The sequence below is a fragment of the Rhinolophus hipposideros genome, assembly GCF_964194185.1.
Source record: "Rhinolophus hipposideros genome assembly, chromosome: 7".
In the NCBI taxonomy this organism is placed as follows: domain Eukaryota; kingdom Metazoa; phylum Chordata; class Mammalia; order Chiroptera; family Rhinolophidae; genus Rhinolophus; species Rhinolophus hipposideros.
Window position 1 is genome coordinate 52,085,800 of NC_138053.1, and position 18,600 is coordinate 52,104,399.

The window sequence follows — 18,600 nt, forward strand, 5'->3', positions numbered from 1 at the left end:
AGCCAATCCCCACTGTGGTCAGAGGTCGTAGGCTTCACCGTGGGTGTGGGGCCAAGGAGAGCCACACTTCCTAAACACCTGGCCTCAGCTGTTGCAGGCACCTGATTTCTGTGGCAAGGGCGTTTCCTGCTGAATCGGCTGTTCCCTCCCAGGCCCCATCCCTTGCTCTATGAGGACTACTCCTTGCCACAGCGGGAGAAAGAACTCAGAAGCTCCTGAATGGAAGGAGCTGGTCCCAAGGGAGGTGGTGGGCAGGAAAGGAGCCTGGCATGCTCTGCCTCCTACGGTCTTGTCAGAGTGGCCAAGGTAATTCCCTGTTTCCCTGAAAATAAGACCTAGCCAGACAATCAGCTCTAATGAGTCTTTTGGAGCAAAAATTAATATAAGACCCGGTCTTATTTATATTTATATTATATTTACATTTATATTATATTATATATTTTATTATTAAATTATTTATATTATTATATTATTATTTATATTATATTATTTTATTTTATACTATGTTATTATTATATTATTTAAGACCCAGTATTATATTATATTATATTATATTATACTATATTATAGTAAAATAAGACCAGGTCTTATATTAATTTTTGCTCCAAAAAACGCATTAGAGCTGATTGCCTGGCTAGGTCTCATTTCCGGGGAAACGCAGTTTTATGTTGGAAACCTTCAGATGTTGGCGACCATTTGTTTCCAGGGAACTTTTCAGCACCAAGAGCAGTGATGTGAAGATAAAGCACCACCATCATCTGATGCTCGTAGAGAAACAGCCCCTGCAGGCAAGATGGGTCCCACTGTCCATCAGGAGCTCCTGGCACAGCCCTTGCAGCAATCCAAACGCCCTTTCCGGTATTGTGTCTAACTTCACAAGATTCTTGGAATCTGGAAGGATGCTGATCACTTCCAGCATCCTCAGTGATCAGTTCAAGGTCTACTTTGAAGCTGGGGTGCCCATACAGCCTGAATCCACCCTACCCTTCACCTCCAGCCCCAGTGAGAATGTCTGGGCTTACAAATCCACATACTCCAGAGGTTGTCTGATTACCAAGGTGTCTTTGCTTCCTTTAGTTACAAGATGTGTGAAGTTAATCAGAAGCTTGTCTGAAGCCAGGATTCAAGTCTCACACTATCAGCCTCAGGGCTCTGTGCGCTGACCACTGTGCCACAAACGCAGAAAGGCGACACTCAGAAACACGCAAAAGCCCTTTTCTTTCCTCAGGACTATGTGCATCACTTGTCATTTGAAATACTTGCCATGTGGATGCTAATTCTCATTCCTGCCCTCCAGAGCAAATCCTATTACCAATGTGAGAAGGGACAGGACCTGGCTCTGAGTTCTTTTATTATGCCCCAAATTACTTCCCTGGGGGGTAAAAACTCAATACACTGTACAGGTGACAGCACTCAGAGGTCCCCCCAAGAGAGAGGAGAGGCAGGACCTGCCTGCTCTTGTTTCTATGGGCTGCGGCATCACTTACACACCACAGAATTTCAGAGGGAAATAGAAAACTTATTTTTTTCAGAGGCTGCAGGGTAAGTGGATGGACTTTCACCCCTTGTCTATTTTAAGTAAGGTAAAAACATGTGTCATGTAAGAAGCGATATCTGGATGTTGAAGCTACTTTCAAAGTGTGATTCTAAATCTAATGAGCACTAAAGCCCTTTAGCTTGGACGAAACCAACAATACTAAAACTCAAACACCACCTGAATAAGTCGACCATGCAGGTCAGGCTGCTCATCTCTTTGCTTCAGTTCACAGCCCTCCTTGTAAGTACATGATGAAATCCCAGGGGCTTCTGAGATCACCCACTGGGAGATGGAGGGAGCTGAAGAATCTCAAATCAGGCTGCATGGGAGAACCACCTGGAGGTGATAAAAAAACCATCCATGCTCAAGGCCTAGCCCCAAGAATCTGATTTGCTTGATCTGGGGTAGGACCCTAGCCGGGGTATTTTCAGGGTAAAGCGGAAGTGGTGAACATTTATTAAAAAGTATTTATGAGTGAACACACAATGGGATTTATAGATGATGTAATACAGAATTGTACACCGGAAATCTATGTAATTTTACTAACAATTGTCACCCCAATAAATTTTTTAAAAATACAACCATTAAAAAAAGTGTTTATGAAAAAATAGAAACAAACTCATAGATACAGAGAACAAACTGATGGTTGCCAGATGGAAGGAGGTTTTGGGGGGCTGGGTGGAAAAGGTAAAGAGATTAAGAAGTATAAATCAGTAGTTACAAAACCATCAGAGGGATATAAAGTACAGAATAGGGAATATAGTCAATAATACTGTAATAATTATGTATGGTGTCAGGTGGGTACTACACTTATCAGGAGATCACTTCATAAGTTATGTAAATGCCTAATCACTATGCTGTACACCTGAAACTTATATAATATTGAATGTCAACTGTAATTGAAAAATTAAAAAATAAAAATAAAAGCATACTGAGAAGAAAAACTTATCTCCACCACTAAGTGTGTTTATGAAAAAGTGTCATAGCCTTTGCAGAAGATTTTTAAACTTAAATTCTTCTATTCTGAAAAAATTAAAACTCTTCACATTGCAAGAGTATAACAATGAAATCAGCATGGGTATTTAAAAAAATCTCCCCTGTTGATTCTAATACACATATAGGACTGCAATAATTTGCTGTTTTTGCCAGACTTCTGGCCTTCTGCCAGACTTTGCCAGACAGAAAGCCTTCAATAAAGCATGGGAAAAAGGTTTTAATATTCTGTTACTGATTTCTTAACCAGATCATTATTTCTTAAGGTTCCTTTAACACAGAAATTAAGGGCAGCCTCAGATACATTTAATTTTGTTGCATTGTGATTGTTTTTGTAACTCTTCATGCATTGTTTATGATTCACAAGTTCCCCTCTTTCCAGTTTTACATAGATTAGGCAGCTCTTTTTTCCAGTTTTATGTGGATTCGGCAGAATATTTTATATGTGCTTGAGAAAAATAAAGGTAGAGATCGTGCTAATTTTTTGTGGGACAGCCACTGACGGATGGTTGGCAGGGTCAGAGATAAAGTCTGGAGCCCTCCACTGTTCAAAGGCAGGGATATATGAAAGGCAGGAGCCTGAGGAATAAATGCTTAGTGAGGAAAAACAATAACAACACAAAAGCAAGCATGCTCAGGCCTGGTGGAAACACGCAGGCTGCAAAGCCAATCTGAGTTAAGAGTTTAGGAAGGCCAGCAGGAGAAATTCTGAGATATGATGGGCAATGGGGACCAAAAAAGTGACGGCAATAAACCCGGGAGCCAAGACACTCCAGAGAATAAGTGAGGCCGGAGCCAAGGAGCAGTGTTGCCATCAGAGGCTGAGACAGAGAACAAGGCTGACCTCAGCCGGAAGCCAGCTGCCAGTTGTGCCCTGTGTGTCCACCTGAACAAGGCACCTTATTTTAATTTGCACAAAGGCTATATATAGAGTAGTGGTGCCTCTGGGAGCAATGCTGTGTCAAACTGTACTCTTCCCAGGCTCTGCCTCTCCTTTGTGTCTCCCTATATGTAGTTCCTAAGAAGCAATTCCTTACATGGCGGTGAAATGACTTTTCCATTCAGAACAGCCAACTGAGTTGGGCAGGAGTTAAACCCTGCCCTATAGAGAAAGGTTCTGAGGGTGGCTGAGGTCCTCAGGGCCCGGGTAAAGGAGGAGAAACAAGTTTAATTCCTCAGATGGTGGCAGAAGATAAGCCTCGTGGTAGATATGGGTAACTGCCTACATGAGGCTATCTGTGGCCCAGAAGTGAACAGAGTCTAAAAAAGGTAAGCCCATCACTTAAGCTTGGTACCCTACACTTAACTTAAATGTTTGGCAAAGAAAAGTTCTCTTTATGTTGGGTAACCAATTCTTTATGTATTGTTTTTGCTGTTGCTAAAGACAATTTTGGTTTGCAAGCAACATTTTAGGTTTATTATAACAAAGAGTGTGACAACATGAATTTTGTAACTCAGTATGATAAAACAAATTGCAACACATCTGAATCCTAAAGTCTGTCTTGTCTTTGATCTTAGCAACGAGTTAAATTCATGTAAGGTTGTTCCCTAACAGAACTGTGCTTTATAATGAAAAACTGCTCTGTTCTATTAAAAAAAGCAGAAAAATAGAAAAGAAGCTGGATGAAATTTTGAGCTCTAATTTTTAGATTGATTAGATTTTAGACAGAACAAAATGTGAGTTTTTGAGTCATACGTGATTTTAATTTTTTAGTATTCATATTTTGCAAACTTTAGCCTGTTTACACACACACACACACACACACACACACACACACACACACACACACACCCAGAACACCTCCCCTCCCCTTTTCTTATATGTTAAATTCAATTCCTGGATTCTGTTAACCTCTCCCTGAATTTCACTGTTTGTGGTGAAGCAACTGGGAGCTTGGAGGTGCTGAGTAGGAGAGAGAACTGTCCAGGAACAAGAAACCTTCAAGTATTCTGAGGTGGTGGGAGCAGTGAGTGCTCAAGAGAAACTGGGGAGGAGACCTCGGTGGAGCAAAAGCCGCAGTTACCTGTTAAGTTCCACTAACTGGTGGTCTACAACAAGATGGGATTCTTCCCGCTGCCACCCCCAGCTCTGAGCTGCCAGGAGAGGTGAGGCTGACACTGGGGCTGAGCTTTGGACTGGGCCAGAATAAAGGCACTTGTGTGTGCCTGGTGTGTATGGCAGTCCCAGAAACAACTGCAAGTCATGTTGCCTTTCATTCTGATTACGATCCGTGGAACCCCTCACGTCCCCTCGAGCAGGGACCCCAGAGTTGACAGCACATAGGAAACAAATGAAAGTGATGGCTCTAAACACAGCAAAATGCAATAGTATTCCTACACAACCACTGGCACAGTCTTCATAATGAAGACAGTGTTGTTCTCAAACCAGCATTTGTAAGAGAGAAAAGGGATGGGAATGGAGGCTGATGTAAAACAAGGCGACAGCCGCGGTGCCAGGCAGGCTCCTACCGTAGTGCGGGATGATGGCCCAGGCCATGGCAGAGGCGTAGATGCCGCCAATCATCCAGAACATGCAGAGCCAGCTCAGATGCTCACCCCGCTTCTCTCGGGCCAGCACTTCAGCAAAGTAGGAGAACACAATAGGAATGGCTCCTCCAATCCTGCCAAGAGGAACAGAGAACACAATCAGGGCCTGTACAGCCGTGTGAGATGCAAAGGGCAGAACCAAAGCAAGTTCTAACAACACATGCTCTCTCCCAGCATACCAAGGAATGTATATTTTCTATCATTTTATAACTTTAATATTATAATCCCTATGTTTAATGTATTATCCCTATGTTTATTATCCCTCCAAAACGTCGAACCTGCAATTAAGCTAGGTTACCAAAACTACCCATGTGGTTTATAAAGTTTATTTAGCTTAAGATTCTGTTGGGCTTTCTGCTCAGTGTCACATGTTCTATATGCAATTTGTAAATAATTACAATATTTAATTCAATTTAGTGAAAGTTTTAATTAATGCATTCAAAAAAAGAGATACAATGATATGTCTCACCCATAACGTGGTGACTTGAGAAACAGTTTCAAACCGTTCTAGGAGGCTGTCTGCAACTCTACTTCCTCACGGCTGCCCTACAGCAGCTGGTCCCACAACCCCATCAGACTGATGAGCTGACAAACACAGGACCAATGTGGTTGCATCCTAGATTCATTGGCAAGTGAGTACATGTAAAAGAGACCCAGGTAGAATCAAACAAGGAGCTGCTGGCTTATATACCAAAACACTGGTGTACAATGCTTCCTTCCCAATCAGTGTAATTATACGAGACGCTAACTGAGCTCTGGAGAGATGGATGATCAGTGACTTCTACTCAGGTTAAGGATTCTCAAAGGAGGATCTATGGAATAAAATTTTTGTTCATTCTAGGGAGATGAGCCACAGATCTAACGGTCTCTGAGTGACTGGGTTGGCCCAGAAAATGAGATCACTATATTGACCAGAACGCATATGTTGCTTATGAGTATTCAAGATAGAAGAACACTTGCTGGTAACCGAACCAATCATCAAATCAAGAACGGGAATCTCCTATGCCCAGTTTCAGTGCTAAAGGGCAGTTAGTTGGGATAGAGCTTTAGTCCTCCAATCACCAAAGTCACAGTTTAAAGAATAATATTCTTTGATAGGGGCAGTTGTTGTTTTCTCAATATTATATAAACTATGAATAGAATAATTGGTAGAAATGACTATTTTAAAAATATTGAGATATAAACGTATAATTTGGGTAAAAATTGTGTTTCTAAGAAAACATAGTTTCAATCTAACTCCCCTAGCCCTTGTTTGCCATCAGATTGGTGCCCTAAGCCCCCTAAATCCACAGAAGTCTACACATCCACAGCAGCAGAACTGGTGCCCCTGGGGGAAAAGGTGTAGTCATAGATCAGAATTCTAATGCTTCCTGGAAAAAAATCCTAATCTAGCTATTGAGAGAGCTGGAAGAATGTATTCATTCCCATAGCACCTAAACGGTGTAATGAATACAGATGATGATGATGAATATGGTGATAAAAATATGCAGACTTTTCTGGCTACTTCCTGGACATATCCACTCTCACCCATTCCTCTACTCATTCTCTCACCCACCTGCCATTTACCCATCCATCCATCAGCCCCCCCCCCCCCGCCCCGGCCACCCCTTAACCCAGCCAAACTCTGGGCCAGGCACACCACCAAGTTGCTGGAAGTATACACATGAAGAACTCAAATTCCTGCGCTCAAGGAGCTCGTGTAGTCTATTCTAAAGGGTGCATATGGTTCATTTTCCACAATTACACATTGTGAGTCTAGAAAATCTTTTGCTTTATTACTTCTATCTTGAGATAGAAGTAACAATAGCACCTTTGTCAAAGGGTATACTGGGAAATAAAGTGTGTCCAAAAGGTCAACTTTTTTAATGTTGGAAATCCTCATAAAAGACATTTTCTAAGACTGCTTTCCAATAGAACCATCATGTGAACCACATACATTTTTATATTTTCTAGAAAAGATATTGAAACACAGAAAAAAATCAGGGGAAGTTAATTGTGTGTATAGTCATTTAACCCACTATAACCAAATATTATCAGTTTGACACGTGATCAATATAAAAATAATTTATGAGATATTTTGCATTCTTTTATATATGCTAAGTCTTTGAAATCTAGAGTTATGTATTCTGTACTTACAGAACACCTCAAATTCCCCACATTTCAAATATTTAGGAGCTACCTGCAGGCTGTCAGACAACACTGGCCTAAGTAAACACTGACTCTCTGTTTATAGTAATTAGGGTTTGCGATTTTTTTTTTAGATTAAAGCTAATTTAGTCTGTTCCCTTACCTTCTATATTGGAAAAGGTATTTCCATTCTGATTCTTTGGGTCAGAAATCTTCCTGAATGGTCTGTTTAAAACATTTATTTAGTGCCTATCTTGTGTCAGATGTTATGTCATATGAAATTAGGGACATTTATTGTTGAATCTGGTGGTTATGAGCATGGGCCTGGAGCCAGACTGCTTGGGTAACACTATGCCACTTACTGTGTGACCTTGGACAGTTACTTAACCTCTCTGTGCTTCAATTTCCTCATCTATAAAGTGGGCAGAATAAAGAGTATCTTCCTCATAGGCTCACCATAAGGGTTAAATGAGTCAATATTTGTAAAATGCTTAACACAGCATCTCTCACAGGGAAAGCACTATACAGGTTTTTGATAAAACACACTTTAAAAGTTTTGAAAAATTTTAAATGAGTCTGCATTTTTCCAGTATGATAAGAAAGTAAAATATATCTTAAGAGAAATACTACTTTGAAGGGAAACCATATAAGTAGTTAGAATTAGACTAAAACTCAGAAGACTTGGGGGTCGACTGAACATTTAGAAATCAAGCTATCTGTGGCTCAATTTCCTAATGTAAAAAAGGCATAATATTTTTGCATAGCTAATTATTTTTAAAATGTGCAGAAATAAATGAGAAGCTACATATAAAACACTATGAAGAACTGCAGTTAATGGTGATCATTTCTGCAAAGCAAAGAAAGGCATTCTGGTTATTATCATCTAATGTAGCTAATGGATGGATATTGTGAAGAGCTATGAAGTATGTATCTGTGAGGTTCCATTTGCAGAGGGAGAAATGACTCTTTATTCATTTATGATAAACAGACACATTGGATTTCATTTTAATTTCTGTCGCTGTTATATTTTTCTCCTGACCTTCATGCTTAGCAGTGTGCCAGGCCCTTCGTGAGCAGCTCCCCACTCTACCGTTGCCTGGCATCCAAAGCATTATCATTCCCCTAATTAACAGTGACTGGAAACAAACAATTTAATTCCGGGGCAAATGAAAATGAATCAATGGTGTCAACTCCATTTCCCATCTTTCTAATTTTCTGTAACAAAAGAGGAGAGGGAAGTGTCTGTTCCCTGGAGTGAGATGCACTTAGGAAAGTGAGAGACAGATGAATAATAGGTGATACCCTATTCCTCATTCCCACAAAACATTTCTGTCCCTGGCAGGAAAATTATGCTTTGTACTGAATAAATATTTACAGTCACACAGAATAGGGCAGCTAGTCATATTTATGTTTCTAAAAAAATATACTCATGACTTGGTGTGGTGAATTAAGAGGAAAGCACGCTTAGAGACAATGAAACCATAGCTCAGGTAGATCTCAGGCTAAAACAAGAGCCCCTTCCAGTGTCTTTTGTGTGCAGAAACAGGAATATAACAGAGTGCTGCTAATGATGCTTCATCAATGAAATAAGAGTACCTTGTGGCATTTGCAATAAAATCAACACAATGCATCCTACCCTTGGATTCAGAATGCAGTTTACTTGCTTACAGAGTTGCTAGTTCAAAAGGACTTAATTGAAACTTAAGTCCCAGCTGTGTCATTCCTAGTTCCACCACTAAATCCTAATCTGCAAAAGGAAGAGTTTGGACTGTGACCCAGAAATTCTCTTCCTCCTCTGAGATTCCCAGGGTGTGGAACTGGTGAACAGGCAGGTGCTGTACCAATGGGAATATTCTGTCAGTAGAATGGGAACTAGGAAATAACCACAGGATGGACTCCGGGACCCACTGGACCCACTCTCAGATGGACTTGAGCTAAAACTCCATTGATCACCTGACTTTCATAGGCCCCTACTCTGATTGGCAGACCGCAGTGCCACTTTGGGTCTCCTGGAATTAGTGTCAGTTCAGAGCCAGTGCCTAGTAAACAACCCCTAAAAAACCTGATTATTTCTTTTTCCTTCATGCACACTTAACCTAGCAAAAGGTCATCGGTCCCTTGGGAAGGCTGGGAGAAGGATTAACAGTATAAATTTTCAGAAGTGTACCAGGGGCCTTCCTCAAGGAGACTGTCTCCCCTTCATTCAACTCAACTAGCTCAAGTCTGGGAATTGATTGAGGGTAGGTGAACTTGAATTTCTGGACTCCCAGTCCTGTGCCAACCTTGCAAAGGCACAGTGTGTTCACCTCTGGTACCACAATTTAGAGAGCCCAGCTGAGCTGGCAACACACAGTCTGTGCTTTGCCAGGTAAATTATGTTATTTAGAGGTCAGCAGCCCTGAGCTGCTGAAGAATGATTTGTCTGTGACAGGGAAGAAGGTTAGGTCATGAATATACCCAAGCAGTCTCTGCTTCTGTGCTGCCCTTGAATTAGCTTCTGGACAGTCCATTCGTTTCAATTATTTTGCAGCCACCATAACGGTCCTTTTCTCTGCAGTCCATTGGGTTGACCATGTCATAATCCAGATTGTCAACTAAAATCGCCATCATAATTTGACCACAGTCAGGTACTTTTGAGTCTGTGGGTATGGTTTGAAATTTCCAGGATAAGACTGACAATGGAAAAGACTGGAAAGTTCAGAATGTAGGCTATTAGCCTTCCACCAACAGGCTAATGATATTACACAGGTAATAGAACGTGGAAGGAAGCCTTGGCCTTTCCTGGTGGCAAGAATGTTTTATCCTACGGACCCTGAGAAGGTTCTTTAACAAATAGCCTCAGATAATACTTCCTTAGTTATCTCAATTCACTCTGAATTAGGTCTGCTGCAGCTCCTTGAATCCATGAGCCAAATTACCTGCTCAAGTCGGCAGTATGTAGCCAGCCTCACAGAGTCCTGAGCACCAAAGCTTCCCTCTTCTGAAAAGCGCCTTTTCTCCAGAACACCCTTTTCTCAAGTCGCAGACATGTTGCAGTTCTTTGTCTTTCTCTTTTGACAAAACTGTGTCTTGCTGTGTGAGTACGATTATCATCAGCAACCATACTGATATGTTTCTTAAATTAATAACCCAGCATTTCCCTTTCTTTATCATTTCATTTTATATTATACCTATAGATTCATCTTATGCTAGTCATCTCGGATAGGATGTCTCTAATGAAAATAAAGTTCTTAAGCATGAATCAGAAATTTTATATTTTTACTATTTTTTTCTTTATTAGAGCAGTTTCTTGGACTCTCCTAATTGAACTATTGGGTCTCCCTAAGTTGGGATTCATTTAGTTAAGTAGTAAGTGCTTCAAGCCCTTTAAAGAAAATGACTACACCATTGGCTATGTATATACTATGCCATGACACTTGGCTAATAGCATAACTTCCTGTTAGTTCAACAAGAACTTAACAAAAAGAACCTATTACAACTCAGGAAGCAGGCTTACTACTTAGTTAAATATGCCGTTAGCATAGATCAATAAAATAACATTTACTTGAGACAATCTCATCCTGGATATAAGAGAATGCCTGAATGGTTCGAACCTTTAATTAGTTCATAATGTAAGACCAGAGCTATTTCTAGCTTAAATTAAATTTTCAGAAGAAAAACACATTTATAAATGTGCTGCCATAGAAACAGCATTCCATTGAAAATAATATCCATTTCCTAGAAGTAAAACGCTAAAAGAATCAGCCATGAGAACAAAGATGTGTGCTCCCTTCTCTTCTGGATTTAAAGGCTGATAATTATATTTTTAAGAACCAGCATGACTCCTAAAGCTGACACAAATATAGAGATGGAATGTGTTAATGTAGAATTTCTTGGTAATAAGGAGAACATGTACAATTATGAAGAATAAACACATTACTATAAAATATGAAGGAGAAAATCTTACCCGAATCCAGAAAGTAAGCGACAGAAGAGAAAGAAGCCATAACCTTGGACAAATGAAGAGAGGAAGGCAAAGAATCCGTTGACAGACATGCACATCAGAAGAGACTGTTTCCTTCCCACTTTGTCTGCCAGTCCTCCCCAGAAGAATGCCCCCACCATCATCCCGAGGTACACTATGCTCCCTGCAACACACAGAAAACAAAGAAACACGTCAGAGATTGGGAGTAAATGACACATGGAACAAATAAACAAGGGACAAAATATATTCCAGCATTTTGCATGGGAAAAATTTCCTTTAAAAATATACCCTTTAGGACACAAAAATCAGCTTTCAAGTTGGAAACCAAGTTCTGTGGGCTACCTTCAGCTGCCATGACCAATGGCAAAAGCAAAAGACAGAACAATCACATTCTTATCGGGTTCCCAGGGGGCAGGCATAGGAGTCTCCACACAGAACAATCCTGGAGGGTGACACATGGTCATATCACCTCTGGTCTGAATGCCTGGCTTATCACCATGACGAGGCCAAAATGAAAGACTGAGTCAAGGGTTTTCAGGTCAAAGTGGATTCCCCAGCCTGCTTTCAATCTGTCTGTAGCCAATGACTTGTGCCAAAGTCAGACATGTAGCATTCCATGGGTTCTTTCTCAATAGTCCCTTCTGAAAGTCCTGGCCCTTTCCTGGGAAGGAAAGAAACCTGGGGAAGGTGAGTCTGGAGATTACAAGTTTATCTTAAAATAGTCTCGAACTCTACACCTAAGAGAAGATTTTTCTAGGAGTCAGGAGTTTAAGGAGCCTAAAGAGACGGGAAACAGCTTTTAGTAGTTTGGGAATTGTTAAACTGATTATGGTTGGCTTTGCTTCCCATAAGGGAAACAAATGGAAAATCAAGAGTTAGACAGATGTCCTTGCATCACTGTGAGTGAGTATACACCTGAATTTTCTAATGCATTTGCTTCTTCTAAAAGACCAGACCCCAGTAAGCCCCGTCCAGAATCTTTCCCAGGATGAAATAATGTTAGATGTGGCAAATGTTACTTCAGGGAGGTTCCTGAAACGGTGTGCAATGTGTTGAGGAAATGGTACAGTGAACAATGGACGTTTGTTACATCTGGATGTGGCGTTGAAAAAGCCGTTACCACATCTTTCAACCATTTTTGCTTTTCCCCTTGTTTCACCAAAGCATCATTTATTTGAACAGTCCCTTTTCAAAGGCACATTCAAGATACTCAGCAGCATCTAAGCAACAAGCTTAAAAAAAAAAAGGTCACTGATGTATTTATTGCTTTAGACTACTTTGGGAAATGTCCTATTTAATCATTCACCCTGAATGTATTTGCTTAACACACAGTGAATAGATCAGTATGAGACCCAGAAGGAGAACATTTGGGAAAGTCTGGTGACTCTCGCATCAGTGACATGAGGATACTGCTTGGCAGATAATTGAGTGCAGAGAGAGCTACAGTGAATGGCCAGTGTTGGAGCAGTTTGTACAATAAGACAAAACAAAAGCTGTCTTCACTCAGACTAGGGTGCTGCAAAGAGGTAACTGGTCATCCTTGCCTGGGAGGTTATGGCCTATTTTTCTCTGTACTACGGGGCTGACCATGCTCAGATCATCCTTCTCAATAAAGGGATTACTCATATCCTGAGACCTAATGCATACCTAGAGACAACTCAAAGAATGTATCAGCACAAGGCAGAAGAATTCCAAAAGCAGATACGTTCACCCGGGGAAATGTGTATGCAGCATATATCTTATTTATAGCCTAAGAGGCTCAGATTAGCCACTCAGAGGCTCAGATTAGCCACTCACGTCTCTCAGAAGAATAATCAGGACCTAAGCTTGTTCATCATAATATCTGTGTCTTTAAAAATGCCTACAAATCAGAAAGTGAGTGCCCATAGATCAGGAGTGACCTGTGGCCACTATAATCTAGACTTGGGAGTCTTTCTTTTAGCTCCAGCCCTAGGAACAAAAAATGGTCACTGGCACTTGCTGAACCCTTGCCAATTCTAAGTGTTTATGTGAGTTAACTTATTTAATTCTCATGACAACACTTAAGGGTTAATACTGTGGAAGCCCAGTACATTGGCGAGGAACCTAAAGTACAGAGCCATTAATGATTTGACCACAGAAAAGTGAGAGGTGACTACATCCCAGTCTGCCAGCAGTTCTGTGTATAATGTAGTTAGGATTCCTTTAACAACCCTGGCTGCTCTCCTGTGAAAACATCCCAGTTTGTCCAGGCGCCTATGTGGTGGTACCACCTGGAACTGAAAGCAGTACCTCAAATGCCCCTGAGGTGCCTTCTCCCTGGGTACCACCTTCATAGAATTAAAGTTAAGATGGGAACTAGGGGAAAATGCTGCTTCATTCTACCCAAGCACAGGACAAGGGGCGCACTACTCCTTCTAAGACATTCCAAGCGGGCACATTCCCAATGTTCGGTGGGGAATAAGGGGGTCAGTGCTGAGAACAGCTCAGTGGTGCCAGAGGACAAATGGAAATCCAATCTCTTGCTAAAAAGAACAGGCTCCTGCACTGTGGTCCAAAGGAGGGTAACTATCTTATTTTTCTGGTGCAGAAGGGACGATGCTCTTGCTGAGCAGGTCTCTATATCCTGTCTTTCCTCTTCTTCCGGGCAGTCAAGCTGTAGCCTCGCCTTCCCTAAGCCAGACCATGGTTTTATGAAGTGATGAGTCCAGCACTTTAGAGGCTGATAACTGGGTGCTAGATCTCAGCCACCCCGCCGTGGTGTGAGGACAGAGCCCCACCCAGGGAGCTTCTGGAAGCTCAGAGGTAGTAAAGGCTGAATGAGCTGAGCTTACCCTAGACTTCTGTAACGGAGACAACTTAGGGACTTGACGAGGCAGAAAACCTTCATGTATCATTAGCACCTTGTACTTAAGCCATTTGAAAATAAAGCTTAAAATAACATTTATTAGGAGTTTTAATAGACAAAAGAGTAAAATAAAAATGGCTCATCCTTCAATTCTCCCACATATCCCTATTAACATATATTTAAATAAACAAATATGCCTCCATGGCCAAAAAGACAAACCATATAGAAATGTATAAAATGAAAAGAAAATTCTTTCTCTCCTTCACCTTTGACCCTATTCCCAAAGGTAAATATTATCTTTTTTTTTTTCAAATTTTTCCAAAAAGTTTATACATATAAATCTATAAAAATGGATACCCTATAGAAATTGCCTGTGAAATACAGGGATTTTTTTCCCCTCTGTGTAATGTTTATCTTTTCTCCTCTTGTGTTTAGGATTCCTAAACTAAGCAAACCAGAAATAAATCTCTGTCAGAATTTTAATAGCTACTTCAAAGTATGTTTCCTATATTTCACAAAAGCATTCACTAACAGCTATGAGGAACAAAATCAAACAGTTTTTTTCCTCCTGCTTGCATTATTTCTATGCCTAAAATAAATACACCCCAAGCTCTTTAAAAGAGAGGATGTTAAATCCAATTTTAAAGAATTTATTGAGTACCCACTATGCATGACTTTTCCCGAAGTGCTAGAAATACAAGGATTTCTAAATCATGATCCCTGACCTTATAGAAGGTAAAACATAGCAAATGTTTATCCGATGCCTACTCTAAGCTATTAGTTCACACAACCTTCCCAAGGATCTCATCTGATCCTGGCCACTATTGAGAGGGGCATCCAGGCCAGAAATTTCCATGGCCTCCTGGGGTCATAGATAGACCAGGATAGAACAGTGTTGAAGTGTTGACTCAGGTATCTGGGCTTCAAGTCCCCAGAGTCTCTTCCTGCTCCATCAAGATGGCTTAAAGAGCTCATAATTCAGTGAGGGAGACAACAGGCACGTAACTGAAGGAGCCCAACTGTGAGGTGTGAGCTCCGATGGAGGCGAAACGGGGACCTGAGAGGCAGAAGGTGACTTCTGACTGTGGCCTCTGGGAAAGTTTCACTGAGGAGGGAGCATCTGAGAAGATGATGAAGGATAAGAAAGGTTTCAAGATACCATGAAATTCCTCCACAACTGACCGATTTAGAAAAAAAAACTTTAGTATTAAGCTGTATCTTCACTTCTGCCCTGGTTAAAAATATGTTTTAGACCTAAAGGTAATAACCTTTTGTGTCTCTGCTAGATTATTATTGGTAATTAGACTGCTATGGACAGAATCAAGCCGACCCAGCAGCTTATTTGAGACAAATAGCACAACTAGAAGGTTTGTTTGTTGATCATGGCATCTAATTAAAGTCAAACCTTTGAATGTTAGCAAAGGCACAATGTGAATAAAACTGGAAACACTTTGGACTGTCAGAAGACAAACTGTGTTTCCTGCCTCATTTGTTTTCCTACTTCCATTTTGTCTTCACAGTGTTATAATGGGGAGCCCTTGAAAACTCAGAGCAGAGGTGTGCTCTTGACATAGACCAGCCTTCCTAGCTATGCACGTCTCATAATGCTGCTGATGGTCAGAATTAAAAGGTATTTTAGTGCAAGGTCCCTTATTTTACAGGTGGGAAAACGGAGGCTGTAAGAAGCCAGACTTTGAAATCAAGTCTTCCAGATCCTTGCTCCTCAGAGTACGACCCCTGGACTAACAGCCCCAGCACCCTGGGGGAACTTACTAGAAATGCAGATGCTGAAGCTCCACTCTGGACCTACAGACTCAGACTCTGCATTGGAACAAGATCCCCACTTGAGGTGGGTGCACTTTAGAATTTTAAAGCACTTTTATGCTGGCATGTTTTCCATTAAAACATGATTTCTCCAACGCATTTTTTTTTTTTACTTAAAGTTTGCATTTGTCTAGTGCATATTACAGAGGAGAAGCTGTAGGTTCTGCGATATGTTAATGCCAACAACACAGAACAAGCAGGACCTTCCCACAGGAGCTGGAGACCAAAGGGCAAGCGGAAACTCCAGGCCCCTCCTAGGATCTGCCTCCCTCAGGACTACAGGCCAACCTCCCATGTTGAGAGAGGCCTGGCTGTCATTCTTAAACCTTTTTAGGAATCTAATAAAGATTTGAATTCAGTTGAGTTTTCAGGAGGTTGAACCTGACCTGGGAAGTAAACATCGCCCTAGGCTCACTCTACTCCTTCCACCACATCTGGGCTCAGGCCGTTCTCCGCCAGCCCAGCCTTTCAGTCTTTCAGAAGACAAAAGAGGCCTCAAACATGACTTACCCACTAAGGTATTTTCTAACACAGGGGCTGGTTCCATTTTATTTAATAATACCCTCATTTTCCCTGACAAATATCACATTTCCATTTCTGTCTTTTTGCTAAGCTGCTTTTGATTCTTTCTGCCAATCCCTAGGGGCCACATCTTTTCCCGCAGCACCATTTTAAACCACATTTAAACTAAACAGAATAATTTTAAGAAATGGTCTATAGTGTTTTTCTCATAGCGATTTTTAGCCAATACGTTTTTAAAAATTATTTTAAATTCTTCAGTTATCCATGGATAATGCATTACTTTGTAACTCACTGCAACATTTATTTACAAACTGATTTTCAAGGAAAAACATTCTGTGGTGGTATTCTGAATTCAATAATAAATAATGTCCATGAGGCGAAGATCACACTCACCCTTTATAAGGGGGTTTTCTTAGGTTAAAATAAATTTTAAATCAAAGTGGAAAAAAAAGTCTTTAAGCATAACAATGGCAGTTCTTGAAACAGTTGTTGAAATGAATAATATAATATGATCTATTATATTCACAGGATTAAGAAAAATGCTTTATTGCCTAAATTGTACTCATTAGTTTTTAGATATTACTCCTGTCACAAGAGGCAGATGCATTTATCTTCCCAAAGGTAGAGTTTTCTCCCACAAAATTGTGTTCTACCTACAGTAGAAGCCCACTTAGCCAATTTGTATTTAACCAACTCAGTGGATTAACTAACCCACCCACAAACACACTGAGAACTATTTCCACTCATCTTCCTTCTGCTTCCATTAGCAGTGATTTAGGCTCACCGTGGTTATACCCGACCTGTTTATGTCAGTTCTGCTTGTTATTAATTATGTATCTAATTAAACGTCAGTCACATGAATAATGAAATATGAGTGTGAAAGGAATTGGAGCTATCTCTATAAAAACTAAGAAAGATTTGGGGAAGACTAGTTGCAAAAGAAAATCATTGCTATTAAACAAATGTGACCAACACAACTCTGAAAGACTGAGAAAACTCATAAAGATGATAAATTCTGTGCTCAGATTGAGGCATTTGTGTCTTTAAACACTCACACGACTTTTAAGAAATTAAAACTGAAAATCAAAGCCACATAATGGCTGCAGTGTTGCCAGAAAGACAATGGGGTACTTCAGCTTGAAGATCCCTTCTCTAAGGAAAGTCTTTGCTTCTGCATCCAAAGATGGTCAAATGAATGTATGCTTATATATTAAAACACAACATTTAAGTGCATGTGTATATTTTATACGTTTTTCTGCTTTTACCAACCTTTCCATTAATTGTCCAAGTACCAGTCTGGATTTAATTAGAAGGGGTTTCTACATAATGGTGTTGGTTAGCTTTGCAAAACTGGCCCAGCCCTTCTCTTCTGCTGGGGTGGGTGGTGGGGGGAGTAGGGTGAGGTGGGAGGATTCTCTCCCTTGTTGGACTCTTTGGATCTTCCCATAGGCCCCTAAAATGGTGGGCGATGAGTGTGGCCATCCCTCAGCCAGACCCCACTGCAGTCAGTCCATAAAGGCTAATTTCAGTGAACACAGTCCCTCCCCAGCTGCCCCTGCCCCTGGGCTGCAGTGTCTCCCTCTTTATCTACAATTTGCTCTTTCTTATCATTACTGATTTCACATTCTGTGCTGGAAGTTTTAGAAATGATAACATAAAATCTCAAGTTCAGTACTTGTTCTGTTGGATTCTTTCACTGAATGTGCTGAGAGGAGGACTCATTACAAAAGCAATGGGGATTGAGGTGGGGGAAGAAGGAGAACTGGTTTTTTGTTGTTGTGATTGTTTTTGTTTTTTAACCAATTTCAGTACCCTTCACCTTCATTCCACTACCTTGACCACTCTAAACTTCAGGGTCGCAACAAATAGTTAAGAGCCCAGACAACCCAAACACATGGTTTAGATCTGAATCTTTGCTCTTCTATTTACTAGCTGCTTGATCCTGGGTAAGTTACTTAATTTCTTTGTGTCTTAATTTTCTCCTCTGTAAAATGGGGTTAATAATACTACCTATCTCACAGGGTTTTTGAGGAATTAAATGGGATAAATAAAGCATTTAACATTGTGTGAAACACAGTTGTTCAATAAAAAACAACAACTAACACAAGTATTGGTGTGAGGGAAAGACAGAAAAGAACAAAATGGTGATAAACAAGAGACAACAGGAAAAAAGGGAGTGCACTTTGGAATGGTGTAGAAAGTGAAATTATAGCTTTTGGTCTCCCTCAGCTCAACTTGTGAAAAGAAATGACTCGAAAC

General features: G+C 40.6%; 1 protein-coding gene across 1 annotated transcript in view; it reads right to left on the reverse strand.

Moving 5' to 3' along the window:
• Positions 1-18,600, reverse strand: part of SV2C (synaptic vesicle glycoprotein 2C) — a 169,060-nt gene that overhangs the window by 74,510 nt on the left and 75,950 nt on the right. The window contains exons 3-4 of the mRNA XM_081053165.1: positions 11,151-11,331; positions 5,000-5,151 (exon numbers count right to left, since the gene is read on the reverse strand). Coding sequence (XP_080909291.1) covers positions 5,000-5,151; positions 11,151-11,331 — 333 coding nt within the window. The remainder of the gene's footprint in view (positions 1-4,999; positions 5,152-11,150; positions 11,332-18,600) is intronic.